This window comes from Cavia porcellus, unplaced genomic scaffold (genome assembly GCF_034190915.1).
Source record: "Cavia porcellus strain 051 isolate PalLab524CR breed Dunkin Hartley unplaced genomic scaffold, mCavPor4.1 scaffold_17, whole genome shotgun sequence".
NCBI classification, from domain to species: domain Eukaryota; kingdom Metazoa; phylum Chordata; class Mammalia; order Rodentia; family Caviidae; genus Cavia; species Cavia porcellus.
This window is the reverse complement of record NW_026947500.1, coordinates 22,967,978-22,995,850: the sequence shown is the minus strand read 5'-3', so window position 1 is coordinate 22,995,850 and position 27,873 is coordinate 22,967,978. Positions and strand designations below refer to the sequence as shown.

At 47.5% G+C, this 27,873-nt stretch overlaps 1 protein-coding gene across 9 annotated transcripts in view; it reads right to left on the bottom strand.

Annotated features, from left to right (window-relative positions):
- The window catches only part of Mark2 (microtubule affinity regulating kinase 2), a 60,338-nt gene that overhangs the window by 10,897 nt on the left and 21,568 nt on the right, over positions 1 to 27,873 (bottom strand). For 8 of the 9 annotated variants that reach the window (XM_013150703.2, XM_013150707.2, XM_003468098.4 and 5 more), the window contains exons 2-7: positions 4,715 to 4,894; positions 4,202 to 4,255; positions 1,210 to 1,258; positions 820 to 885; positions 663 to 733; positions 411 to 467 (exon numbers count right to left, since the gene is read on the bottom strand). In XM_013150703.2, coding sequence (XP_013006157.1) covers positions 411 to 467; positions 663 to 733; positions 820 to 885; positions 1,210 to 1,258; positions 4,202 to 4,255; positions 4,715 to 4,894 — 477 coding nt within the window. Of the gene's footprint in view, positions 1 to 410; positions 468 to 662; positions 734 to 819; positions 886 to 1,209; positions 1,259 to 4,201; positions 4,256 to 4,714; positions 4,895 to 10,007; positions 10,173 to 27,873 lie in introns of those variants that run through there. The other variant, XM_013150705.3, reaches the window with a different exon arrangement.

The following is a 27,873-nucleotide window of genomic DNA, read 5'->3' as shown; positions in this document are numbered from 1 at the left end:
TTTCCTAGTGGTGTCTGCAAGGACTTGGAGGACAGGAGATGCACAGGCAGTCTCTAACTGGAGTAGCTTGGTGACAGTCAGGTGCGTGGATGTGCATGTAAAGCACTGTGCTACAGATGTAAAACAATCACATTCTTCCTTCAGTCAGTGGCCAGATTTCCTGAAGGGCCAGGAAAGCCTACAAGCTCTTGCGATGCCTTGAAGCATGGAAAAGGCAGAGACCCCCCCTATTGGTCGCTGCAAGGGGAGCCTGAGTCCAGGTATAAGTCCCCTATCAGAAGCATTCCTAAGGGCTTCCTGGTCATCATGAAAGAAATGAAAGGTAAGAGTGCCCTGATGGCTACATTATGCAGGATATAGGGGCACACCTAACCCCACTGAAGGACACAGGAGTTAAGAGCATGCCTCACCTTTAGGTCTCTATGAACAATAAACTTCTGGTGACAATACTGGACAGCAGACACTATCTGAAAGGAAGGAAGAAGGGTTGGCCATGGGAACGCCATGGAGCTGTAATCTCATGAAGTATATCTAAGCTGCCACACAGACAGACAGACCCAACGTACCCTTCTGAGGGCACTTAGAGATGGGCAGCTTCTCTTTGTATACTGAACCCCAAAGGTAGAGGTTAGCGCATACCCTGTGGAAGGAGGCATACCCACCTGTCGAAATTTGGCTCGAGCCTCTTTTTCTTTCATCCTGCCATGCGCTACTAAGTAATCAAATACCTCTCCTGCAAAAGATAGGTGGGAGCACAGTCAACACTGTTGGGAATTGGGGAGAGCAGTGGTACAACAGGAAGAGGCATTTCACACCTACCACCACTGGCATATTCCATGACAAGGTAGAGTGTCTTCTCAGTCTCAATCACCTCGAACAACTTGACTACAAGAGAGAAAGCCAAGCCAGGAATCAGATGGGAAGTAGGGATCATACACCCAGCCCAATGTGTCCAGGGCATTCTAATGACAAGTGTTCCCACGTTCGTGTTCCTCCTGCCCTTGGGTTCCTCTCTGTCATACCAGGCAGCTACCAAGGGCAGCCCATTGTGCCAGGTGGAGGTGGACTTTGAGCGAAGCCCCCTTGGAGACATCCTTGACACCCTCAAGAACTGCAGAGTACAGAAGGCATGAGCTGGGGAGAACTACATGCTGCCACTTGGGAGCCCTGCTGTGGGGAAGGAATGAAGGAGTGGCAACTGCATCTCACCTATATTGGGATGGTTCAGAACCTTCATTATCCTGACTTCACGAAATAACTGAAAAAGAAAACACCAGTGGTCACACTTATTGAACTTGTTTCCCTCAGGTCCCTCCAAATAGAGCCTTTGCTAAGACTTTAAAAGAAGAAACAAAACCTCAATCCAGGCAGAGATGAAAAACAGGGAAGTTATTCAGCTCATTGTGGTCCTCCCCCAGCTGTGAGGCAGCAGAGAGACAGAGCAAAAACGGAAGCTGGAGGCCAGGGATACAGCTCAGTGGCACAAGCACCTGCCTGGCAAGTGCAAGGTCCTGAGTTCAATTCCCAGTACCAAAAGAGGGGTGGAGCTGGAAGAGAGGTGGATTCTGCTGACTTTCTACCCCAGGTTGCTTCACCAACAAAGGAGCCAGTCTATTCCTCTTTCTCATCTACCTGAAGTCAGCCTTAAAAGAGTAGGGTTCTGGCCAGGAGCCTCTGTAGGAGGCAGTGTGAGGCTGTGGGGGTGTATGTTCGGCATCTAAGCTCCTTCCCCAGTTCAGTGACCACACACACACCAAATGGTCTGAGGAGGGGGCGGAGAGGAGGGTTTGAAGGGGCACCCATCACTTCAGAGGACCTGGGGTAAAGGCCTCACTTTCCTGGGCCTCCAGGGTGGTGACAGAAGCCACTCCTATATATAGCTGATGCCAATTTTAATCAAATCCACCTCCACACACTCACACTCTTTGTGAAACAAAATCGGGGCTCCAAACCATACATTTCCATAAAGAAAGATGACAGAAATGAACTCCTTCCCCCTGCGGGGGCCAGAGAACTAGAGATGGGGGTTTTGTAACTTCCAGGCCTCATTACTTGTACCAAGAACAAAACTGGCTGGTTATTTTGTTATTATTTTGTTCTTTTTTGTGTGTGTGGGGGGGTGAGCCCTAAATCAGGATATAATTTAATATATATATATATTTTTTGTCTTTTTCCTTTTTCTCGGTACCAGGGATCGAACTCACGACTGCCTGCTTTACAAGGCAGGCGTTTATGCCGCTGAGCTAAATCCCCAACCCCCATAATTTAATAATTTAAAGAATATAGTGAAAATAATTTTTTAGTTTTTGAGACAGGGTCTCACACTATATAGTTCAGGTTGGTCTTGAACTCACTATGTATGTATACATATACATACATATACATACACACATAAGAGTGAGCTGGGAACAGAACCCAAAGCCTCAGACATGCCCAGCCCACCATCACTGCAGGGCCAGGAACAGGGGCAACACTGAATCAGGCCAAGTCAGTGGCATTCTCCTGGGAGAGAAGTTTTCCAGGCTCACTTAGACTGAAAGGGACTTGCTTCTTCAACATTTGTCCATTAGGGGGAATCACTGTTAGGACCATAATTTGGCCATAATTAGACTGGCCTTTGATAAAAATGTATTAAAAAGTTTCTAAAATGGTTGTATGTCAAAATAGAACAGCCGTATATATCTGCTGGCACCTTCTGGCCACTCAAGAAGTACTAGGAAGAAAGAGGCAGGGAATGAGGATGATTTGGCCAAGACTGACAATGAATATAATGGTAGGCTAGAATGCACCTAGAATGTGCCAAAGACCAAAAGTCCATACATATTTGCTTTGACTTCTGTGAGGCTGCAGCCCTCCCTTCCTTCCTCCTACAAAGCTGTAAGCAGGGAGGCCCTAGTGATGACCGCAATGTTACATCCCTAGCTCTTTAAATTTTGAGACAGGGTCTTGCCCAGGCAGCCCTAGAATTTAAAATCCTTCTGTCTCAGCCTCCTCAGTAGCTGGGATTACAGGTGTGCAATACTGAACCTAAGACCCCCAAGAGTTTAAAATAAAAGGGAACACTCTGGTTCTAACTGTCAAGGTCTGGGGAACACGTGTGTACTCTGCTTGTTCTAATTCCAGGAGCACCTTCTCGCAAACAACCCTTAGCCCTGCTCCAGTCCTAAGCCTCCTGATGATATCACTGCATCTAACATGGAACCCTGCCCTACCCCTCAAATACCACCATGTGCTTATGAAGACAAAAATTCCACTGGCTGTAAGATGAAAAGAATGAGGTCTTTGTCAGAAAATGAGACAGGAGCAGGAGAACTGGGTTCTGCTGTGCCTGAACAGGCAGCTCTTTCGGGGAGCTCTCCAGGAGCCTCCTCCCCCTCCTAAGTGCTGGAGCCCAAGACCCGGACAGAGGCAGAGAGTTTTTAGTTCCAGAACAACTAGCCACTGGCAGGCTGCCCTTCCTTCTGCAAGTGAGTCTCCCTCTCTTTTCTTGCTCCTACCAAATTTTTCTGGGCACAGAGTTTGTGCTCTTGCTCTGGGGTTCCTTTACCCACTAAGAAAGACTTTAGTTTCCCACTGTTAAACAAGCAGGAGAGCTGGAGGTTTAGCTCAGCGCCTGCTTAGCAAGTGCAAGTACGTGAGTTCGATCCCTGGTACCAAAATGAAAAACAAAACAAAACAAAACCAGGGGAAAAGCAAAGTTCAACCCTGCCTAGTAAACTATGTGCAAATGACTGTGACATCTAGAGAACCTAGAAATGAGAAGGACAGCTAGAAGGACCTATCGTTAATGTGCACACTGGAGACAGAACATTCTTCCTATATTCACTCCGAAAGGGAGCTGGCACAGAACCAGTGGCAGGTTTCCTCCTCATCTCTACTTCCAGGGCTGCTACTCCCCTGATCAGTCCAGGTCTTGGATTAGGTACCTGTGTTTCTAGTAATGCTATAAACTTTAGTTTTTCTATAGGGCTGGCCAAAGGCCAAATGATAAGAAGCAAGTAAATCAGACAGACCACATAGGTGAAAAAGGGCAGACAGACTTTGAAAGAGCCAGTATCTGTAGTGGAAGACCACTCAGGAAGTCCACAGGGTGGAGCCAGACCCTTGGGGGTGGTAGGCACAGTAGAATGGCCCAGTGGGCTCTGTAGCTCACGAGGCCCTGAGAGAAGCTGAGAACAGGACAGGACGTGCTGGTGCTTACTTTCTGAAGGCTGGATGAGTTCAGTTGAGTCTTGTCAATGATCTTCACAGCTACCTAAACACAAGACAAAAACAGCCGAAGATGATTCTGATCAGGCTAAACCCAGGACATTTTCCTATTTTCTCCTTTCCATCTCTCAGCCCCCACTCTAGCTCCATACTGGGGACTGAGTTTAGAGAGTACCAAATTACATCCCCAGCTTGCTTGCTTTTCTTTTCTTTTTTCATTTAATTTTTGAGACAAGGTCTCACAACATAGTTCAGGCTGGCCTTGAAATCACTATGTACCCCAAGCTGGCCTCAAGCTTGCACCAATTCTCCTGCCTCAGCCTCCTGAGTAACTGGGATTACAGGTAGCACCACCATATCCAGTCTATCTCACAGTTTTAGTACTTTGTCCAATCTAATTTTAGTCTGAGAAACAAGAGGTTGACTGCAGTAGCAGTCTCACCACTCCCTGCTAGAATGCCAACATGGCAGGAGCTGCTGCCAAGCCCCCAAGCCCAGTGCTCACCTCTTTCCCAGTCAGGATGTGCCTGGCCAACTTCACCTTGGCAAAGTTACCCTTGCCAATGGTCTTGAGGAGCCGGTAATTCCCAATATGGGGCTGCTCATCAGCCGAGGTGGCAGAGTTACGGCCCCGAAGCATGTTGGACTTGCTGCTGGGCTTGGACTCAAAGTGTCCCAGGGTGGGCTGCAGGTGGAAACAGACGTGCCTTTACATACTGTCCTTCAGTTCCCTAAGACCCTGCCCTCAACTTTGCAAAACATGCAAGACGATGGTTATAGGAAGAGACTCTCCAAGAGCTGGAAAGTATGTAAAGAAGGAGCAGAAGGCAAAAAAGAACAGGAGGTCAGGGCAGTCAGTGTTCACTACAAGAGGATACAACATAAGGTCCAGTATCAAGATCATGGGCATCACAGTTTAGGACTGGAGCTGCTTCATCACTAATCTTCCATGCGTGGACCAGCAACTCCGCTGCCTTGGGTGGGAGGTCCAGTCTCCTAATACCTTCCTATTCAAACTCAAGAACACTGTGTATCATCATCCCAGGAGCAGCATGGCCAAAAGTGCTTCAAAGCCATCAACCTGAAGTTTTATCGCTTTATATTTTGTTTTATTTTACCTTATTGGGTAAAATAAGTTGGTTGGCTGACATAGGCTATTGCTAGTTCAGGCTGGCTTTGAACTCTTACATATCCCAGGATGCCCTCAGACCTAGGCAATTCTCCTGCCTCAGCTTTCCAATGGGTGGGTTACAGGTGGGCCACCAGGCCCGGCTAACTTTTGTTGTATCTGTTAGAGAGGCATGGAAGCCCACAAAGGGCAAATATCCCTTTTCCACAGTTCACTGAAACAGACAAAACTATGGTCAACACTTAATAAATCCTTTTACAATGAGCATAGGGTTGAATGTAAGGAAGCCAGCAGTCTGCCCCACTCGGCTCTCCTTGGATATCCCACTGCTCACACAGGGCCAGAGAAAGTCGAAGCCACACCCAGCTTTGAACAAGGACACAAACACAACACAAAAAGGGTATGGTTCAGGAGAAAACATGGCAATATGAAGAACTGTATATTCCTCAAAGTGCTAAACATAGACAATGTGATCCAGCAATTTCATTCCTAAAAAAACACAGAAGAGGAATGAAGACAAATGTCCATACAAAAACTTGTGCATCAATGCTTGTGGCAGCATAATCTTGAATAGTAAAACGCATACAACTCAAATGTCAAACAGTGAGGAAGATACACATGTGCAACATACATCCATACAGTGGAGTATTAACTGGCAATAAATCAAAAGAAATGACTGATACACAGTACAAAACAGAAGAACCATGATGATATTATGTGAACAAATAACTCCATGTTGCATGATTCCATTTATATGAAATGTCCGGACAGAATGTACAGACAGAATGTACACTACTAGTCACCCAGGGTGGAGGAGAGTGGGAGGAGGGTAACCTGAAGGTGACAACTAAGGGGTGTAGTGTCTCTTTTTGGGGTGATGAAAATGTCTAAAATCAACTGTGATGATAAACACATACCTGTGTGAATTTAATAAAAGCCATTCAATTGTAAAAAGGTAAATTGTATGGTACACAAGTTACTTCTCAATATAAAGGGGAGCCTAATCAGACCCCTGCTTTGCATCCTGATCTACCTCCCTCAGAATACCCTGGGACAGAGTTGGAAATTTGAGGGGGAGGAGGGACACTGGGAATTAAAACTCAGGACTTCACACTTGACAGGCAGACACTGTGCCACTCAGCTAAATTCCCATCCAGTTTTGGAAACTTCATGAACAGTATGGGGGGAGGGGCAGAAAGGTGACCAGAGGTGTGGGAATCAAGGTTCTTCCTTTCATGGCTCCTGACACGAAGCAAAGGTCTCAAAAACCACAGAGAAGTGGCGTGGTGGTATAAGCCTGTAATCCCAGCACTCAGGAGGCTGAGGTAGGAAGATATGCTGAGTTTCAGGCCAGTGAGTAAAAGCCTGAACTGCATAGCAAGACCATGTCTTAAAAACAAAACACAGAAAAAGCATGGCTTGCTAAGATCCAAGGAATTGTTCACCGTGTTGTGTTAAGAAGCTTGCTGGCTCAACAGATGCTTCTCAGGCAGAAAGAACAGGCACCCTGATTCTGACTCCTCCTTCTCCAAGGTGTCCATGGAGGGCCTCTGTATAGCAGTAGTAGGCTGTTATTTATTCTAAGAGGACTGACCCAGAAGCCCTTCCCCAGGGCAGAAAAGACCATACACATATGGCCAGCCTCGAAAGGAGATGTTCCCGATACCCCAGAAGATACCCTTTCCATCTACTTTACTACAAGCCAGTACCAACTCTAGCTTCCTCATAAAGCTCCCAGCCCTGCTATCTATACCAGCTGTGGACTCTTGGGTCTGCTGTTCACATATGCAATAGCACACTGAAGGCTGGCTAGTCCTTAGACAACACTGCTAGACAAGATGTTCAAATGCTTGCTTCTTTCCTAAAAGAACTCTGGAGCTCCTATAACTTGGAGGGAAGGCCAATTAATTCCAGACCCTAACGGTATCTGTTGGAGCCATTCTCCTGAGAGACCCTTTGAGCCCATCTAGCAGGTCATGAAGGCATGGCCTCCACAGCCCACCTCTTCTTAGCCCCACCCTCTCTGACAAGCGGCCAGCCTTCCATGCCCCCGCCCTCACAGGGGCCATCAACAGGGACAATCGTTCTTCTGCCCCAACTCCAAGAGGAAGATGCACTTTATAGGTTTCTTGCTACACCCCATTCTGAGGCCACAAACTAAAGGAAGCAGGAGCCTGGCAGTCTGAGGTCTGAAAATCTGGAACAAGTAGGTGGGCCTCTATCTCTCTGAAGCCAACCTGGGAACACCAAGCTTGTAGTGAGCTCTGCCCTGCCCATCCTTCTTGGTATTTCTGACCCTGGGGCTGATCTTTGTGGCACAGCAGGTCAGCATATTCTGCCAGGTGTGGCTGCACCTGAACTCAGAGCATCAACATCCACAGGCAAGACTTGCCATGAGCACTCTTCCTTACTTGTTAAGATTCCGACTGTCAATCCTAGAGATGAACTGCCAGTTTAAATCCTAACTGCCACATAACACTATTTATCATCATCCATATCATCCTTGCAAGGGAAGTGAGGTATCACGAGGAGGAGGGGATGAGAACTACCCAGAAGATAATCTGTATGGGGTGTTCCCACACATATCTGAGGTAGTCCAGTGGGCACTGCAGCCCAAAAGAACTAGATTCAAGTCCTGGCTCCCTTGCCTACTAAGTTTAGATTCCTTACCTGTAAAACAGCAGTAAGACACTCCCTACGTTTCATAGGTAGATGAGAACACATGTAAAATGTCCACCCAATGCTCAGTAATGAGCAGCCATTATGTCCCCAAATGCTATCATCTGCTAAGCCGGAAGTCTGGCTACCAGCAACTGTATCTAAGGTGAGCCACTTAAGCCAGTGGCAGGCCTTCTCCAGGGTAGTCATCCAGACTGAGCAGCCGCTGTCTTCTGGATCTGGTGAAACATCACCTACCTTCTGTCCCCAGGGGTACCTCACCCCAGCTCCTTTATAAGAGCAACAGACAGAAGCCAGGTGTTCTATAGGGTGGGCTGGGAAGGGCTGGCTTCCAAGCTGGGTACGTGAGGGGGGAGACAGATTCCATTTGTTGAGGACCCACAGAAGCAGCAAACCCTAGCATCTGTTCTGATTCCTATTGCAAAGCCAACATCTCCCTTTCCAGGTCTTTCTCCCTGAGCCCCCATCCTTTTCAGGTCTGAACTTCTTCCTTTCTTCTTTCTTGGTACTGGAAATCAAACTCAGGCTTTCACATGTGCCAGGCAGATGCTGCACCACTGAGCTGTAGCCCTGACCCTATTTATTTTTGAGATAGGATCTTGCTAGGTAGTCCAGGTTAGCCTCAAACTCAAGATGATCTTTCTGCCTCAGCCTCCCAAATGCTGGGATTATAGCCATATGCCACCATCCCCAGCAGAACCACCCTGTCTCTTAGGACTTCAAACAGTCCTTCTCTTACCCTCATTATGCCTCTCTGAGGTTGCAAGATGGTTCCCACAGCAGCAGGGATATAGCCAAGATGAAGAAAGCCCATGGGGAGGAAGCATAGTAGTAGAGACTAGAAAAAATGAGTCTCACTGATAATGCTTCTAGGGGCAAGGCTCAGAGAAGGCAACTTCCTCCTCTGCTGAAGAGTTGCTATCATGCAAAGAATTTCCCTTCGATAGTTCCCACCATGCCTATTTATTACAGCCCCTTATCTCCCCAACAGGGTGGCAGGCTGAGGCTTACCTGCCCTTCCGGGCCAAAGAAACAGGATCTGAGTAAAGCCCTACTTGCCTCTGCACCTCCAGCCTCCCTGCTCTCAGTGGGATGTGCAATCTCAGATATTCCCAAATCTAGGAATCAGACCCCAGGTAGGCCCCCAAGGCCTAGGAGGTCTGTTGAAAGTAGCCACATGGCTCTCAAGCAGGCTTCAGAAACAATAACAGATCCCCTTCAAGGCGAAATTTGGAACCCAATGGTAGATTCAGATGATTATTAAGCAGGTCTGTTTCAGAAGTTAGGGCCAAAACAGTCCAGAGGCTGCAATTGACAGAACAGAAGCCATAGAAAGGAGGGTAAAAAAGAAAGAGCTGTAAATCCATTGCATCTGCCCAGGCCCTTCCACCTGGAATCTCAGAACCTGGCCTAGGCCTGTTTGCCAGCCTTGCCCGGAAGACAGCCTCCACCCCAAAACGCCTGGTGCTGACTCAGGTAGGCAGGGCCCCCTGCCCTAATGCTGGAGGCTCTTACAACAGTTCTTCCCTGGAGAAACTGTGCTCTGAAGCTTTGCACACAGGGTTGGCCTCAAGTGTTCCCTAGTTTGCTCCGGACTCACAAGGGGCCAGACTGGGAGGGGTGAAAGCAGGCACTCCCTGGCCAGAGGAAGTGAAGAAGAGTGTCCCCTGGGTACCTGCCCTGGGCCCTGGCCCCAGATCCCAGCCAGGCCCTCACTGCATAGCACTCCAGCACTCTTTCGGTTCATAGCCGCCCTCGACAGCCGCAGCAGCCCTGAGAGACTGAGAAAAGACCTCTCTTGGTATGTTCCTGTATTCCTTTCCTAGCCAACGCCTCTTTGACACCTAGATGCCCTTCCTTGAGTTTCACTACCCCACAACTAAGGCTTGCTCCACTTAGCAATCTTCGAAGATCCTCTGTTTGAAGTGAGCAAAAGAAAAGAGGACCCAGAAAGTGCCCTGTCCCAGGGGCAAAACAGGGGAACACATACCCGGCTGGAGAAAGGGATAGGGACTACCAGCGACTTCCATTCAGCAGGGCCCAACGGCAAAACCTGTTAGGCAGTGAGGGCAAAGTGCAGAGGCCGGGAAAGGAAGAGCCAGGCCCAGGGCGGGGGCTGCCGGCTCAGCCAGCCACCCTTACTCAGCCGGCACAGGCGACACCTTCCACCACCTCCTCAGTGAAAAGTGAAGCAGCCAGGCCGAGCAGTTCTCGCATGGGAACCTGGACTGTGTCGCAACCGAAACCACCAGTAGCTGAGACTGGGTTTGGCAAGGAAGGCAACGAGGACAAAGCCCACAGCCTCTCAAGGGCCAGAGCCCGGTGTTCAGGAAGGGCATGCAGTTCCAGGACAGTACACAAGAAGCAAGGTGGGAGAGGGACAGGAAGGGAAGCAGAGAAAGAGGCGGGTTTGGATCAACTTCCTCCTTCTCTCCTCCTCCCTCCCCGGAAGTGGTCTGCCCCACCCTCCCCTAGGTGCTCAGCTGTGCAATAGCTGGAGAGGGTGACGAAGAGTCTAATGCCAGTCAGGGCTGTTATAAAACCCTATCTCACCCAAAGCAGGTGGGACCTGGGTAGGAAATCATTTAACAGGGCCGCAAACCCAACCAGGAAGACTATGTGTGACTCAGATGTGCTGACCTACAGAGGGAGAGGCAGTCCCAGCATGGGCCAGCAGACTTCCCTCACAACCTATGCAGGGAGGATGGATGCAGGAACCAGCAAGCCCACAGTGGCAGATGGACCTCGTTCTTCCTAAAATAGCAGTGCTTAACCATAGAAAAACGTACATTCTGCTAGAAGCCAAACATAATTTCTGAGAGCTCAGAGACCCTGTGAAGGTATGAATGTAGATTAAGAGCCTTTATCACCATAGAGAATGCGGTTTAATCCTGGATCACACTCAAAGGGTGGGAACAATCCAAAGGGCCTTTCTTAGGTCTTTTCCAGCACTGCTTCTGGAAAACTCCCCTTAGCTTCCCATTTACTCACGAGTCCCCTGCTTCACCCCTAAAACAAATGTCCTCTAGAAATCCAGGCTTCCTCATGCCACTCTCTCCTTCAAAGCCCTCACATCCAGCTGGGCACACACGCGGTGAGTGTGGGTGCATGTCAGCACGCTCTCACCAAGGGAAGACACCTTCCCGGCCACTGGACCACTGACTGGTCTGCCTCCTACTCTCACCCTCTGGCTTCCAGGTCCTACCACACACCCAGCATTGACCCTGCTTGTTTCCTCCTTTACACAGACCTGCTCAACAGGCAATGTACCCATCTTCCATCAAGAAACTGACCCTCAGAAGTTATGACATGTTTCTAGGGCTCTGTGGCCTCTTGGAGACCTGGGCTGGGGCCCTGGGCATTGGCCCAAACTTCAGTACCTGCTGCTATCAGTCGTTCCTTTCCCTAAGTTTCTCTTATTTTCTCCCGAAGGCAGCAAACCCTGGCTCGACCTCCACAGCTTAGGTCAGGGTGTGGGGTGTGGGGTGCGGGGTGGCAGGTGGGGATGGGGTTATGGATAGAAGGCTAAGGAAAGGTGTTGGGGGCAACAGAAAGGACAGCTCCACTGAGGCCAGGGGTGAGTGCTGCTTTTGGGGCCTATCCAAGTTGCCCCACAGTAATCCCCCCTCCTCCCACTACTCTCCAGGGTCCCCTAAATCAGTTTATTCTGGATTCTGAGGCCAGACTTCCTAGAAGAGAAGACAGGATCACACAGCTTTGTTTTCCAGTTCCCAAGGCTCTGCAGTATGATAGTAGGACTGTCTCCTCAGTTCCATGTGTGGAACAGTTTTGTAAACTGAGGAAGTATCAAGTATTGAACTAAGAGAAGCCAGAGAGAGGTGGGCTAGGACTCAGATGAAAAGGTACATGCTGTGGTGAGGCCTGATTTTCTGGGGGTACTGGTGGTTGAACTCAGGGCCTTTACACTAAACCACATCCCCAGCCCTTTTAAAATTCTCTATTCTGAGTTTTTCTTTTCTTATTCTTTATTTTGATACAGGGTTTCACTGGGTTGCTCAATGGCCTGCACTGGACTTGAATGTGTGATCCTCCTGCTTCAGCCTCACAGAACACTGGGATTACAGATCTACAGTTGTTTAACCCACTCTCCTTCACTATATCCAGGAGCTTTCCTGGATCCTTTGATCTGGGCAACTGTCACTCTCAACTGCCAGGAGTCAGTACAATGGGGGAGTATTCTGTGTAAGAGAGAACTTGAGAAACTGTGGCCAGCATGTAGCAGCGAGATGCCCCCCCCCAAAATAAGTGGAGCAGCTACACTTGGGAAACACTTGCATTCCCTTAGTATCCAGTCGGAGCAGCAAGGCTGGGGATGAATAAAGCTTCCAAAGACTGCTTCCTTTTTCCAGCCAGGGTAGGTACCTCCTCCTAGAGGAAGCACATCAGCTGAGCCTGCAACTTACGCCAAGCACAAGGTACTTAACTTCCCTTGAGTCCTCTTAGCTGCAACACTCACCCCAGGACAGGAAGACCACTGATATACCCTGGCTTAGAAGGGAGCCTGCAGGCCTGAAGCCCCACGGTGAGTCGAGAGCCTGCCTGGGAAAGGAGGCCAGGACTCGCAAGGAATGGGAGCTGAGGACAGAGCCTCCCACCTGCACCCTTCATGCCTGGAACCATGATGCAATAGTAATCCTTAATCTCTGGTCTTCAAGGTCCCCTAATGCACCAGACTCCTATCAAAATGCAGTGGACTCTACCAAGCACCCAGCTCTGTAAGTGTTCAGCACCACTTCATTCCTGAGAATCTGCTTACTGCAATGGTCGGTCCCTCCCCAACCACTACTGTGCCTGCAAGTCTTCAGCAAATATCTGCTTCTGCATCAGGAATGGCTGCAAAATTCAGTGAGTTCTGGCACCTGCCTTCTAAAAGAGAGGAATTGTGGCGAAAGTGTCTATAGTCTACCTGCCTCTATTATACAAGGGCAGGCAGAGCTCTAGAGGCAAATAGTCCTGCCAGAGTTCCACCTCTGATTTTTATTCATTGATGGAAGCTGAGCAAGATTACCTAAATCTGGAACATGAGGATACTAGCTGTACCCATTTCACAGGGTTAGAGCATTAAATAAGAACATTCATGTGCTTGCTACAGTGCCTGATGCCCAGTAACATTCTAATAATGTTTGTTTTTTTTTTTTTTTTTTGTCTTTTTCCTTTTTTTCAATCGGTACCGGGGATCGAACTCACGACTGCCTGCTTGCAAGGCAGGCGCTTATGCCGCTGAGCTAAATCCCCAGCCCCTAATAATGCTTTCTATTCTCTCTCTTCACTTTTGTTTTAGATCTCAAAGGTTTTTCTGGCCCCTGGGGAGAGTTCTCAAGAACTAAGTTCTCTCTAAGAACTTCACTATAATGCAAGTGTGGTTAAGCTGATTCCCACTTCCCTGGGATTGCTTCTGCAACAAGGAAAAGATAAATGCTCCTGTGGGTGGGATGTTAGGCAAAAGGACCTTCTTTCCTATTGTGCAGCCATCCTGCCAAGAGGCACATGTGAGCAGAGTACCCACACTGCTGTCCTCTGCAGAGCCCAAAGCAGGATGAGAGCTCTCCCCAGGGCCCTTCCCTCCTTGTAAGTTCCTTAACTCCTTCCTCCCAGAACAGATCTAAGAAACAGCCAACATACCAGTACTGCATGGTGCCAAGGGCTGGGGGAAGCTCAGAGTGCCAGCTCTGCACTTGATTCAGCTCCTCCCGTACCAGTGGGTTACTGTAACCATGGAGACCAGCAAGTTCCTCCATAGCACAGGAGAGCCAGTGTGCCAGCAGCCCAGGGCTCTGGGGGCTGGGGTAGTGGGGTAGGCAGAAGGCAGTTTACAGCACAAAGGTTTGGCTCACTTCATAAGGGATTATAGGGAGTAGAGGGATACAAAGCGGTGAGCCCAGTGTGCCTAGGCCTCCTCCTAACCTCACCTCACCTCACCTCACCTCATCTCATTTTCTTTGCCTAGCAGTTTGTTTTTGACATATTTTCAAGGCTCTGGGCTTCCATACAGAGTTCCACTGCTACATATTGAGAAGCTACATGTGGCATAGTGGGGAAGGCACCACTGTGGAGTTAGCCCTGTGGTAGGATCCTGGCTCCTCTGCTCTGGCTGCCACATAAGGGATGGGGTACAGAAAGCTATCCAAATGCACACGTATGCACACACATGCACAGAGGGAAGTGCTCCACCTACCACATAATGACTTCTTCTAAGTGATCCAGGAAAGCAAACCTCCTCTCTCTCGTTCATCACAACTTCAGACATCTTAGCTAAAAGCAGTCAGTTCTTTCTCTGGACTATCACAGCATACTTCCTGTATGATTCATTTCATCTTAACTGGAGATCGGTGACAGTGTCTTGTTCACCTTCATAGGCTCTCTGTGCCCAAGAGTGCCTCCATCTGCCTAGCCCATGTCTAAGTATATTTGTGGAATAGAAGTACAACTTGTTGACCCTTAAAGTTGACCCTTAAAGACCCTCCCTTGATCCTGGGAGATAAGGGCAAAGGAAAAAATATCAACACTTCTTTTTTTTTTTTTTTTTTTTTGTCTTTTTCCTTTTTATCGGTACCAGGGATCGAACTCACGACTGCCTGCTTGCAAGGCAGGTGCTTACGCCGCTGAGCTAAACCCCCAGCCCCAACACTTCTTGCCATAAGCTCTATTTCCTCTCTTTCAAAGCATTTATTGCCCTTGAAGTTGGCTGGTTACTGTCAAAGGGAGGAAACTTCTTATTCGTGGCTCAGTAAATGCCTAACATCGTATATAATTGAAGTACTCAAGGAATAAATGTTAATGAACAGTGAATATGAAAATGTGTTGAGGTGTTTTCATGATGGTCTCCAGAACCCACAAACAATGTAATCGATATGCTTGTACTGAGCAGATAACACCTTAGTGAGCAGTGGGCCCTCCTGTAGATACAATCAGTACAGGCAGTCAGAGACTGGCAGGACCCACGCTATCTGCCCCTCAAACCAAAGCCGCCTCCTTGCTCAAAGTGGAAGCCTCTCGTCCCATAACAACCAATGGGCCCTCCCACTTTAGACAGCCCTGATTCCTGCCTCTCTGCCTTCAATCCCTCTACTACTCTGTGTTGTAAGAATGCAATCCAATCACAACCATTCCAAAAGCTACTGACTGCAAAGTGACAATGACTCTTCATAAGGGTCAATCTAAGGAAACATTTATTTACCATCTGCCACACTATAAACTCTGCTTTGGTATTTCCTGCTTAAACCAATATGCTGATTGTAAGCTTCTGTCGACCAAAGGGTGCCAAAAACTCACCAATATATACCTGCCTCCTGTCCTGGTGTACAAAGCAGCATTCCCACCCTGCCCCCACCTCCCCAAACAACCTCCCTCTACAGCAAAGAGAAGGAACTAAAAACAGCAGCTGGGGAGCTCAGTTGACTCACCCAGCATAATCATCTCCTCCCAGAATCTCCCATCTTCTTCTAGGGTTTCTGCCAACACAAAGTGAAAAAGCACGAGATCTTAGAAAAAAAATCTCTCTCAGCATTTATGCAACAGCCTTTCTACCTGGATGCAGCTTTAACCCTTTGCTCCTTCCTTGCCTGATAGGGTTCCTTACATTGCCTTCCTGCTAAAGAGTGGACCCAGCCCTAGGCTAGGGAACAGGTCGTCTGGCTCCTGTCCAATTCAAGCAGCCACTGGAAGATGTCGAATAAGATATGTGCCTCTTTCCACTGCATCTTCCCCTGGAAGAGGAAAAACTGTCTCCTATTCCTCCAGACTCAGAGGGAATTGAGGAGGAAGGGAACTGAGGAAGAAGAAATGTCAGAAAAAACACACCAGGGCAGTTTCCTGCACCGTAAGTCACCATGGGCAGAGGTAGGTAAGAGGACAAGCAGGAGAAAAAAAAAAAAAAAACAGAAGCATTGCCATCCTGGCTTCACAAGCATCCCATCCAGCCAGGCTTTCAGTACTGTGGCTGGTTCGCTTAAGCGACCACTAACAACCCAACTGGCTGTTCCTTCCAGAAGCAAAGATCCACTGGACCATTTCCACTAATCAGCGGAAGAATCTGCTTCCTACAACAGATCATTAACAACCTATGCCCCCTGCCCAAAACAAAACAGCCTATGCAGCAATTACCAGAACACAGGTCAAATCTGCTAGAAAGGGAAACCCAGGCACACGTGCCTCAGAGCCATCACAGGAGAGCACAGCCCTCTGGCAACTGTCCTGATAGAAAAGGAGTGCTTCTTTCCTTCTTTGTTGTTTGGCGTCTACAGTAACTTACCTGTGTGCTAGATGGTAAAGGGTCTGGGAATTAAAGAGAACACCTGACAAGCACGAGCAAATCTGCTACACTGTAGCCATCAAGAAACCTCCAAGTCACTTTAGTTCCTTTGTAGGAGCTGGGGGGTATAGCTCCTAGTACAGCACTTACCTAGCAGGAGTGAGGCCATATGTTTTATCACCAGCACAGCAAAAAACAAACACTGGCCTTCTGAAGGAACCATGTTATCAATGGTGGTGGTTGTGTGTTCAAGCTAGCCTATGAGGGCCCCCACTGGATCTGAAGTAGTGTGTGAACTGTACTTAAAATAACTTAAAAGTTATTTTATTTTTTGGTTCTGGGAATCAAACTCAGGACCTTGTGCTTGCCAAGCAGGCGCTTGTGCCGCTGAGCTAAACTCTCAGCATGTTCTGTACTAAAAGGTAAGCCTTAGGGGCTGGGAATTTAGCTCAGTGGCATAAGCGCCTGCCTTGTAAAGCAGGCAGTAGTGAGTTCAATCCCCGGTACCGATAAAAAGGAAAAAGACAAAAAAAGTTAAGCCTTAGCCCAAGACAAAAAAATGAATTCAGAGTTCAAATTTGGGACCTTAGAACAAATCTTTGTTCTCCAAGCACAGACACTGGGCAGCACACACTGGGGTCCCCAAACCTCTAAGCTCTGGGAGAGGACTCAAGTAAGTGGGCTTCAAAGCATCTGAGACAGCTGAAGCCTTAAGCTGAGTAGCAGAGGCCAGTGGGAAATGAGGAATGGAAGAAACTGAGCTGAAGTAAAGGAATTTAATGCTACTTGTACTGCCTTCCAGTAGAGGACAAGCTAATGAAGGAAGACCAGGGAGGAAAATTTCCAGCCAGAGGAAAAAGGAGGCTGTGACAGTGTCCTGCTAGGCTTTCGAACTGGCTCTCCCACTGCCAAATGAAGCAGGGGTTGCGGGAAGAGATTGCTAGATTCTGTTACTAAGCGGCCATGGCTCTGGCAAGCACATGGCTTGCCTGATAAATGGTGGAAGGTTCATTTATCAACAACTAGGCAGACTGGAAAACTCATGCTTCGGTTTATGGGTCTAGACCTGAGATACACCTGAAAGCAAATGCTGTTTGCACCTTCAACATAGGCACAAAGTATGACAAATCAAATGACAGCCACCTACCATTACATAGTATCTCTCTCTTTCTTTCTTTCTTTCTTTCTTTCTTTCTTTCTTTCTTTCTTTCTTTCTTTCTTTCTAGGATAGGGTTCTGCTGAGTAGCTCAGGCTGTCCTTGAGCTCACTATGTAACCCATGCTGCCCTTGACCTTGTGGCAACTCTCCTGCCTCAGCCTCTTGAGTGCTGGGATTACAGGGGTGAGCTACCATGCCTGACTGACTGCACAGTGTCTTGCCCAGGCACTGGGCTTTCTCTCTGACACCTACAACAGGAACAAGAAGGCAGTGCTCTTCAGCACAGATTAGCTCAGGTGCTAGCAGAAGTCCTCAGGAACTAGAATTACCAGTTAACAGGGAGTGCTGGGAGGAAGGAGCCACTTGTGGGCTTTGTTAGATGTGCTATCAGACTGAGAGAAGGCTGGTTATGCTGAAGGAGGCAGAGGTACATCTGCAGCTCCCCAGCTCTGAATCTCTTAAGAGGGAAGGGAAAAATGGAGTGCTACCGGAAAAATATGGATTCCCACACCCCCACTCCAACAAACCCTAAAAGGCAGCTCTAACTTGTGACAGACACAGTGGCTTAAACACACCTCTGCAGAGAAAACCCACTGTAGATTTCCAGCCTGGAATTGTTTTGTTTTGTTTTGTTGAGACAGGATCTCACTATGTAGCCCAGGCTTGCCTCAAACTGGGAGTGACCCTCCTGTCTCAGCTTCCCAAGTACTGGGATTATAGCCCTTTACTACCATGCCGAGCTAAGGTCCAACGCTCACCACAAGTGCTCTGCATCTCCAAATGGTCCAGGAGCCAGGGGAGCTCAGTAGGCAAAGGCTAAGATGTGGGCTTATTTTTTCTAGACAGGATCTGTGTGGTTCAGACTAGCTTTGAACTCTCTATGAAGCCCAGGCTGGCCTTGAGCTTGTGGTGATCCTCCTGCCTTGGCCTCTTAAGTGCTAAGATTACAGGTGTCAATTGAGTTTTTTTACAAAGCCAGAAAAGGATACAGCAGAGCTAACCTATTTTATCCCTTCCATACACAGGTGCTCCACTTGGGCTAGGAATTTAGCTCAGTGGCGTAAGCACCTGCCTGGCAAGTGTGAGGTCATGAGTTCAATCCCTTGTACCAAGAAAAAAAAATGCTGCTCCACTCAAAAAGCACTAGCTGGGCGTGACAGCCAACACTTGTAATCCAAGCACTAGGGAGATGAGGCTCATCATTTTGAGGCCTGGGCTACATAATGAGTTTAAGGCCAGCATGAACTGAATTATGCAGGAGACCTCATTCTCAAAGAAAAAACGCCCAAAATTAAAAATATAAAAAACAAACCACTGAACCTAACCATTAAATCTGATTCAGTTCTCTGCCCAGTTTGGTTTGCAATTAGAATCTGGAAAGAATTAAGTTTATGAACCGAAGTACCACCCTAAGGAAATCTAGAATATACCATAGCTTCTGAGGCATAAAGTACTACCCATCTTATCAGAAGTCCTGGTTAAGTTTTGCAAATCTAGAAGTTTTGCAAATCTGGAAGTTTTGCAAATCAGCAGTCACAGTGGGAAATGTGACTAGTACTTTGGACACTACACGTGCAGTATGGTCAGAGCAAGTGTGCCATCTAGTAACACTCAGTCTGGCTGTTCCTTCCTCTCTGTAATGAAGGAACCCTGTGTGGAAGTGAAAGCTCAGCCACACTTCCAGCTCAAGTGTCCCTTGCTGGGGGCTGAACAGCTTTCAGTAGTGGCCAGGCTCCTAGCACCAACTCTCCTTTACACAACATAAAAGGATCACTATTTGGGAAGATAGGATTGGGACACTGGGCTTTATACCTCATGAACTAGCATGCATCTGTCTCAGGCAGTTTCCTGAAACATGCCCATGTCCTGGGGTCCTGCTGAAAGGATCTGAGAATAGGGAAAATAAATGACAACAGAACTAGGAAACCAGGGGTAATAAAGACAAGGAAGGAAATTGTCATCTTCTCACAACTGAGAACCCCCTCCATTGATGGACACACACATACACACACACACACACACACACACACACACACACGCACCCCAGTCCTCAGCTAGCTACCTCCCCTGGCAGACCCAGGCCTCTCCCCATGTTAAGTGATTGTGTCCCTTACTGCCAGTGCCGGATACCCCATGAAGAGATAGCCAAGGACATGTGAGCTGGGGCTCCATGTTCTGCCGCAATTGTTTACAGCCAAGAGGATTAAAACAACCTGTCAGTAGAGGAGAGGAGAGGGGCAAACCCTGTGCACAGGGCAAGCACTGGGAACACGGATAGAGGCCTCATGCCAAGAAATCTTTTGCTGAGATATAAAGCAGAAATCTCTCACCATATGCCAAATCAGCTGCCTATGCTAAACACCACTTATGATCAAGTAACCTTGAGGTACTGCTTACTTTTTCCAGTGCTCTTTGAATGAAAAGTTAATGGCTAGAGGTTTTGGGGATAGGAGAGGACTGGGGGTGGGCAACACAGGGCCCCTAAAGAGAACAAATTGAATAAGCAAAGCCCTCTGACTCTTGAAAAAATATGGGTATAGGGTTTAAAAAAGAGAAGGCACTTCCTATTTTCACTTTTCTTTTTTGCAGTGCTAGGGATTGAACCCAGGGCACATTCATGCTACACAAAATTCCAGCACTGAGCTATACCCCCATGTCTTAAGTGTTGATTTGGATAAAGAAAGCATTAATTTCTCAGATAACTAAATTTCTAACAAAACTTCCTGTGGCCATTTCTGGCCCTAACCAATATCAGAACTGAAAAGGAAAACAAACAAACAAATACCTTAAACGTAACTCCAGGTCAGAAGGGATCATGGAACAGGGAGTGCGGACACCAATCAGGGTCATCCTTCTTATCACCTGGCTAGCCTGATTACAGTCAGCAGCCACAAGACACAGGAAGAGGAGGAAAAGGCGCTGAGCACCTGAGGGTTGCTCCAAGCAGTCATGGCTAGAGAAGCTACATAATCATGTTACAGAGCTGGCCTCTGATTCTCTTGAAATTAGATTCTTTCTCCTCTTCTCCTCTACAAAACCATCTGTCACAGCTCTTAAGGAACTAACCCACCTTTCCCTTACTTCAGCAAGATTGACCATTACCACGGTCCCTGCCTTTAGCACGCAAGGCTTAAGGAAAAGGATGTTTGGACTTGCAGAAGAGGCTGGCAAAAGGCTAAGTGTGGTGGCACCCCTCCTCTAGCCAGCTGAAGGGGACTAAAACAACTGCTGGCTCTGTGTGTCCCCTTTCCAGCAAAGGGCTAGCAATGACTTCCCAGCCTCTTACTCTCAGTCCTGTTGAGGTAGGGAAGACACATCCATGCTAAGGAAACTGAAGATGGTTAAATTAGGAATAAAAGGATCCAGTTGATGAACTACAGAACCTGGCTTAGGAGGAAAAAGGGATACTGCACTGCAAGTGATTCCAATAATAAACTCCCCACATCACCTAACCCAGCTCTCCGAAAGAGCCCTGGGATATAAAGGAACACTTTCCATTGTCCAACATGTTAAAAGACCTGGGCAGGGGCTGGAGATTTAGCTCAGCGGCATAAATGCCTGCCTTGCAAGCAGGCAGTCGTGATCCCTGGTACCGATAAAAACAAAAAAGACAAAAAAAAAAAAAAAAAAAGACCTGGACAATCTTGAGCGAATCTGGCCTTCAAATGGCTGGGTCACTTCTTCCTGCTCTAAAAAGCCCTGGCCTCCACTAAACCGAATGCGCCCACACCTGTCACAGAGGGGCAGACCTGAGGGGTAATATGCACTACAGTTCCTACACGCACGTGTCCATTAGTCTTCTTCTTCTTTTTTTTTTTTTAATTGGTACCGGGAATCGAACTCATGACCATGCACTTGCAAGGCAGGAGCTTATGCCGCGGAGCTAAATCCCCAGCCCCGCATTAGTCTTCTTATAGCTCACTGCTGTCATGCACAGAAGTGAGGCAGGCTGTGTCCCTGCTCACTCAGAGTAGAGTGAGCTGGTCACTCCAGTTTGCCTGGCAAAACGGGCGTGGGGGTGGGGGCTGGGGACCATGATTCTCTACTTGCACTCCCCACCCCTAAACCAGGGAGTTCCTGCTACAGGATTCCTATCTCTAGCCACTACAGAATCAACCAGATGCATAAGAACTCTGGGCTGCTGGCCACAGATGTTAATAGTAGCACTCTGGGATGCCATGACAGGAGAATCCCAAATTCAAGTCCAGCCTGGGCACTTCAGCAACTTAGTGAAACCCTATCTTAAAAAAAAAAAGTTGGGGCTGCAGCTCAATGCAAAGGCCATGGGTTCAACCCCTATTACTAAAAAGAGGAGGAAGAAAAAAAGAACTCTGGGGAAACTGCACATCAAACAAGCTGGTGACAGAGGAGGAACCAATAGGGCAGAAGTAGGCTGGTCTCCTGCCTAGAACTCTGAATGGTACTCCCATCAGAACTAGAGCATAACAGAAGGCAAGCAGGTGTATAGCTTCTGGGAAAAGCCCAAAAAGCAAGACAAAGCCAGTGTAGCATGGAGCACACTCATCTCTGGAGGGACAGCCTGTGGAGTCAGTGAAAGGCTGCCCCGCCGTCTCATCCCCACAAGTCACACTCTAACTTTAGGTCAATTTCACATGCTTGCTGCTGTGCTCTGGCAGCTGCAGTATGGAGCAGTCCTTTTGACAAGCTCGGCAGTTCAGGTCTGCCACTTGGAACACTTGCACCACTCACTGCCAAAGACTACGGGGCAGGGGGACTCTCTTTGCCTGTGTTGTGCAATCTTGTCTGTGGCCAAGGGCAGAGCAAAAGCCACAGATGACAACCTCCCACAGAGAGGAAGGCACCTCCCTTGCCAGCAGAGCTCAAAGCTGCCACCGAGAGGTGCTGTTCAGTGACAGAAACGTTTGGAGTTGCAGAAGAGATGGTAGCTAAGTATTTCCTCTTTCTCATCCACTGCTACCATTGGCCTCCACAGGCTGGCTGCTTTGAAGAAGCCTGCAGAATGTCTGGAGGCAGCAATGGTCAGTGAATCACTGTCCCCACGAAGCAAGGGAAACCAATCCTCACCCCTGTGCCTACTGCAGCACCCCAGTATTTCCAGCCAGCCCTGCTGCAAAGCTGAAGCCACACAACCCTGCCAGGGCTGAAACCATAGCTAGCCTACTCTCCTCCTACACCTACACATAGAAAAACCTGTCCCTCTTCCTCTGCCACATGGCACCCAGTGCCCTCTCCATAGACCATCCAGTCCTGGGGATGGGATGTGATGGCTTCACGTGGAAGGCATGCCTTTCGCCACACATGTACAATTTATGTAAGTATCTACATGTAGGTCTGGGCTGGACCTACGAGGTTTCTGAATGGTTTCCACAACTGCGCTGTGAGCAGGCTGGTCCTCCCTCACGGCCAGCCGCCTGTTTTCAAATGCAGTGCTCTCTCAGACCTCCAGTCTTTGCTGAAGCCCCCACGCCTTGGTGAGCTTTCCTTTCTTCCTGCTCCTGTTTCTCTTCCTGGGGAGACTCACTTCAGACATTTCCTCTGGGAAGCTCTCCTGGCTCCAGCTCACTTAAGGGCTCCCCTGGCATGTCCCCCCAGGATCACTGCTCACTGGCTGGTTTCCTTCACCACTTCTGAGGGCTGTCTTGTTTATCACTGTATGAGACTGAGAGCAGCCTCAGAGAAATTTCTAAGAGTCAGTTACTTCTGGGTCTTTGGTGCCTAGGCACAGTGCCTAGCACCTGGCAGACACTGCAAAAACATTTTCCTAAGTCACTTTGTGAAGTCGTAAGGTCAGGATCTTCCTTCTCTGAACACAGTGACTCCTCACCCAACAGTTCTTAACACAACCTTTAACCTTGGTCAGAGCTAGAATGCTAGTGCCCATGCTTTGGTTTGGTTTGGTTTTTTGGTACCTGGGATCAAACTCAGATCTCACCTCACGCTTGCAAGGCAGGCGCTAATGCTGCTGAGCTAAATCCCCGGCCCCATGGTTTTGTTTTTTAAGACAGGGTCTCACTATGCAGTTGAGGCTGTTATACAACTATTTTGTAGCCCCTGCCTCAGCCCCTCCTTTGCTGATTTTATAAGCATGCCCCGTCTTGTCAGGCTTGCCCTGTTTTAAATCCATTCCCCAGAGCCTTCTGAACCTAGATGAATGTAGTCTCTGGATTTCAGAGCTCATTTCTGGAGTGTGGAGCTGGGACCTGCTGCCCCTCTGCCTGCCCTTTCCTATCTTGCTTCCTGTCATGAGGTCTGCAGGTAGCCCCCCAATAGGCCTTCTAAGCTGCAGAGCTCTTTCTGAAGTAGGGATGATGAGGGAATATGCCAAGGGCCCCAAGAGAGATCTATTCTAGACTCAGATCTGCCCAAACAAGTTATGTAACCTGGAATAAGTTATTCACCCTCTTGGGACCTGTGTTTCCACACTTGTAAAATGTGGGGCCTGAGAAGAGCTCTGAGGGTCTGTGCTGTGTAGTTGTGAGAGCTCTCCACGTATCTGTGCCTATGAGCCTTCCAACCCTGCTGTCCTTGAGACCACAGCAGGAAGTAAGCTCAAGCTGCAGGTCTTGAAGACCACTTCCTGACCTTTATGTCAATTCAACCTGACTAAAATTCTAGCTGTGTAAGTGAACATCACTTTGGACACTTGCCTCCCATACCAGAAAGCCTCTTCCACCTTGAGGTGAAAAAATTTAAGGTAACCCAGGTGACAAGAAATTAAGGTACTACACAGTAGCACCCCTTGGAAACAACCCTGAACTCAACAGAGATGCCGTAGAGGAGAATCCACTCTTTCCTTAGACACCTGTTTGTTTTTTGGTTTTTTGTTTTTTGTTTTTTTTTTTTGAGACAGGGTCTCACTATTATATAGTTCAGGCTGACTGTAAATTTACCATGTAACCCAGGATGGCCTAAATCGCAAGGTGATCAACCCATCTCAGCCTCTCAAGTGCTGGGATTACAGGAAGGTGCCACCACGCCCAGCTCCTCTAGACTTCATTTACCTTCATTTACAAGCTCTTCAACCCTTCCAACCTCTCCGAATACCAGAAATATGGCCACAAGGTACAAGGAAAGGCATCTCGATACAATCTCTTTCCTGGAGGCCTCAGGGCTCTGCAGCCTTCCTTTGAACAGCTAAACAGACATAGCCCCTGGTGGGGTAAGCAGCACACCTAGTGACTAACCCCTGCCCCCACCTGCCCGATTCCCACTGCACCTCGCACCCTCTGGCCTGGCCTCCTGGGTGTGGAGGGCCCGCCTGCCCTGAGTAGGTAATCTGTGAAGAGAAACTGATTTGGCAAAGCCCAGCCAGCAGCAGTTTCAGTCTCTCTGGGGGGAAGTGGGGGGGGGGGACAGACCAGTCTAACAGGTCCTCATTTCCACCACCCTACACAGCTGGTGCCTTCTTCATAGGTTCAAAACAAGATACAAAAGTCAGATGGAGCTTTCATATCACGTCAATCAAGAAAAAGGAAAAAACAAGTCACTTTTCTTGCTTTCATCCTGCAACTGTCCTGGGAAACCTGGCCCAGGACATTGCTCTTGGTCCATTCAGAAACACAACTAGTCTACTGCCACACTGCTATGAATGTACTGGTCTTATCTGACCTTGGAAGCTGAGCAGGGTTGGCCTGATTGGCCTGGTTATTACTTGGATGGGAGAAAAGCAACCGATCTCTTTTGAGATGCTCAAAGACAAATCTGGGTCCTCACCATCACCAGGTGCTAAGGTGGTGTGAAAAGCAGTTCTTCCTGCCCAATGCTCCTGAACTGTCCTCTCCTAAAAATAACTGTGGCCTTCTGACACACAGCACATGATCACTATAACTCTGGACAAAATCCGTAATACTCCACATACCTGTTCACTCAGTTAGCCAGAAGAAACACCACCAGCAGAGATCTGAATCTAAGTGGAAGAAGAGAACTAGGCAAAAACTGCAAGGTTGGCTGTCTGGCACTGGTGCCTGACAGGGATTCCTCAGCATACATTCTCTCCTAGTGGTTTCTTCTCTAGCAACAGTGTAAACTACATCCTCAAAAATGTAGTTCTGTTTTATTTTTGTTGAGTTAGAGATTAAACTCTGGAGCTTACACATTATGGGTATGGGCTCTACTACTGTGCTACATCCCCAGCCAAAAAGCAGTTCTTTTTTTTTAGTGATGATTGTAGTACCCGATTAAGATACTGATTAAGACTTGTAATTTAAGTGGCCAAAGATATAAACAGAGATATGCCTGATTTACAAACTAACATAGCCCATTTTTCTTTTCCTTTCTTTTACAAATAAGTCATTGAGAGCTGACTGTGTACAAAGTTCACTGATAGGCTCTGAGGAAAGGAAGAGAAGACACACAGAGAGATAAAATACAACCCTGCCAGATGTAGTGGGCACATGCTTGTAATCCCTGCATCCAGGAGGCTGAGGCAGGAGGATTGCCACAAATTCCAGGCCAGCTGGGCATGGTGGCGAAGACCTATAATCATAACACTGGGGAAGCTGAGACAGGAAGATAGATATGTGAGTTCAAGGCTAGCCTGAACTGCACAGTGAAATCCTGTCTTTAAAAAAAAAAGTTCCAGGCCATCCTGGGTTACATAGTGACAGTTTAAAACCAGCCCAAACTGCATAGCAAGATCCTGTCTCAAAACAAACAAACAAAACCAACAACCCTGCCTTAAAAGGAATTGACACTTTATTAAGAGAGATAAGCACAAATTGCAATCCAACACAGGTCCAAATCTAGGAACTGAAGGAGTGTAATCCGTCAATTTATCAGTGGTTTGTAGTCTCTGTTATTGAACAATGGGGCTAAGAGATTACAAGAGTTCAGATCTCAGAGAGCGCATCATCATTGTACCAGGCTTTCAATGAACAGGGTCACCAGTATACTGAGGGGACCCTGGTGAGTTATATGGTGCTAGAATAGAAAGACAACTCCAGAAGACTCAATACAGAATCAATTCCTCAGCCTTCCTTGTCTTTCATTGCCATTTGGAAACTAGAGTCAGGCCCAGTATATAAGAAAAGATAGATGACAATGCACAATTTTGCATGTACCATTGTTGCCCTAATTGAAGTGTTTTGAAATTTTATTTTTCTTTTTCTGCTTGAAATTAAATAGATTTGAAAAAAAGAAATACGAAAAGATGACACAAGCAAAGCTGAAAAAACGTATCAAAAAAGTTGTTCTGGGAAGGGGATTTAGCTCAGCCGCATAAGTGCCCACCTGGCAAGTCTGAGGTTGTCAGTTTGACTCCTGGTACCAAAACAAAAAAAGTTGCTCAGGACACTTGAGTGTGGAAATGAAGTCTGAAAAAGTTCCCAGTAACAGAGCTGAAGTAGATTATGCTGGCAAAGATTTGGAAGGGATTCCTGAAATTCTATACCAGAACTCCCTATCTCAGTGATGGCAAACCTTCCAGAGCTTTCAATGGTAACAAACAGCTAGCTGAAGCATGTGTGCCACAGGTTCGCCACCACTGTCCTATCATCCTATCTCATTGGTGGCTGTGACCAAGGACTCATTCTTTAACAGTTTTCCCTTCTTTGCAGCTGTTGGTTATCGAGCCTAAACTCTCTTCCTTACTTACTTCTCATTCAACCAGTGGCAGAGCTCAGTTCACCTTGTTACCAGTAGTAGTTAAGCTGTACTCTCTCCACCAAGCTTCTTGTCTTTTCAGTGATCTAAGCCATCTCAAAAAAGAAGTCACTTAACTCAGGATAAAGATTAGGGCTCAAGTCCTCTTTTGGGGGAGACACAATTCTGTAGCCTGTTTTCAGATCTTTTTTTTTTTGAAAGTGGGATTTGAACTCATATCCTCACACTTGCCAGATAGGCGCTTATGTCACTGAGCTAAATCCCCAGCCCCATGTTCTCAGATCTTAAAAATGCTAAAGGATCAGTTCAAATCATAAAAAATCACTTCCTCAAACCAATCAACCAACCAAAATAAGTAGAAGAGGAATGGCTTTGTTTAAAACCTTTCCTTATAGCAGCCAGCTGATTAGTTGCCCAAGACGACTCTTTGGTACAATTTACCATAAGGTAACATAAGTGTGCCGAATGAGAGACTGGGAGGTCAGCATCTGAAATTTATTATTCAGAAAATCCTCATACCAGAGTTATAATGAAGGTTTAACATTAGTGTTTGACATTTTGTCATTAAGGGATTGGTTTTAACAGTCTGGATTTGGCAGCCTGCCCTATGGCTGTTTCACAAGCAGTTTCTGTGGTTTCAAGAAGGCAGAGTGTTTGCTTTTTAAACACTGTCTTAAAAATATATTTCAGAATGAGGTTCAACCATTCCAAGACAGAAGGAGAGAATAAAAACCAAACCAAATAAAGGAATCTGGTGCTGCCAAACAGAAAGGGGGCACACCAGAGGGAGAGGAGGGTAAAAGAGGCATTATTCACCACCTGTGCTAAAAAGAAAGCCAGGACT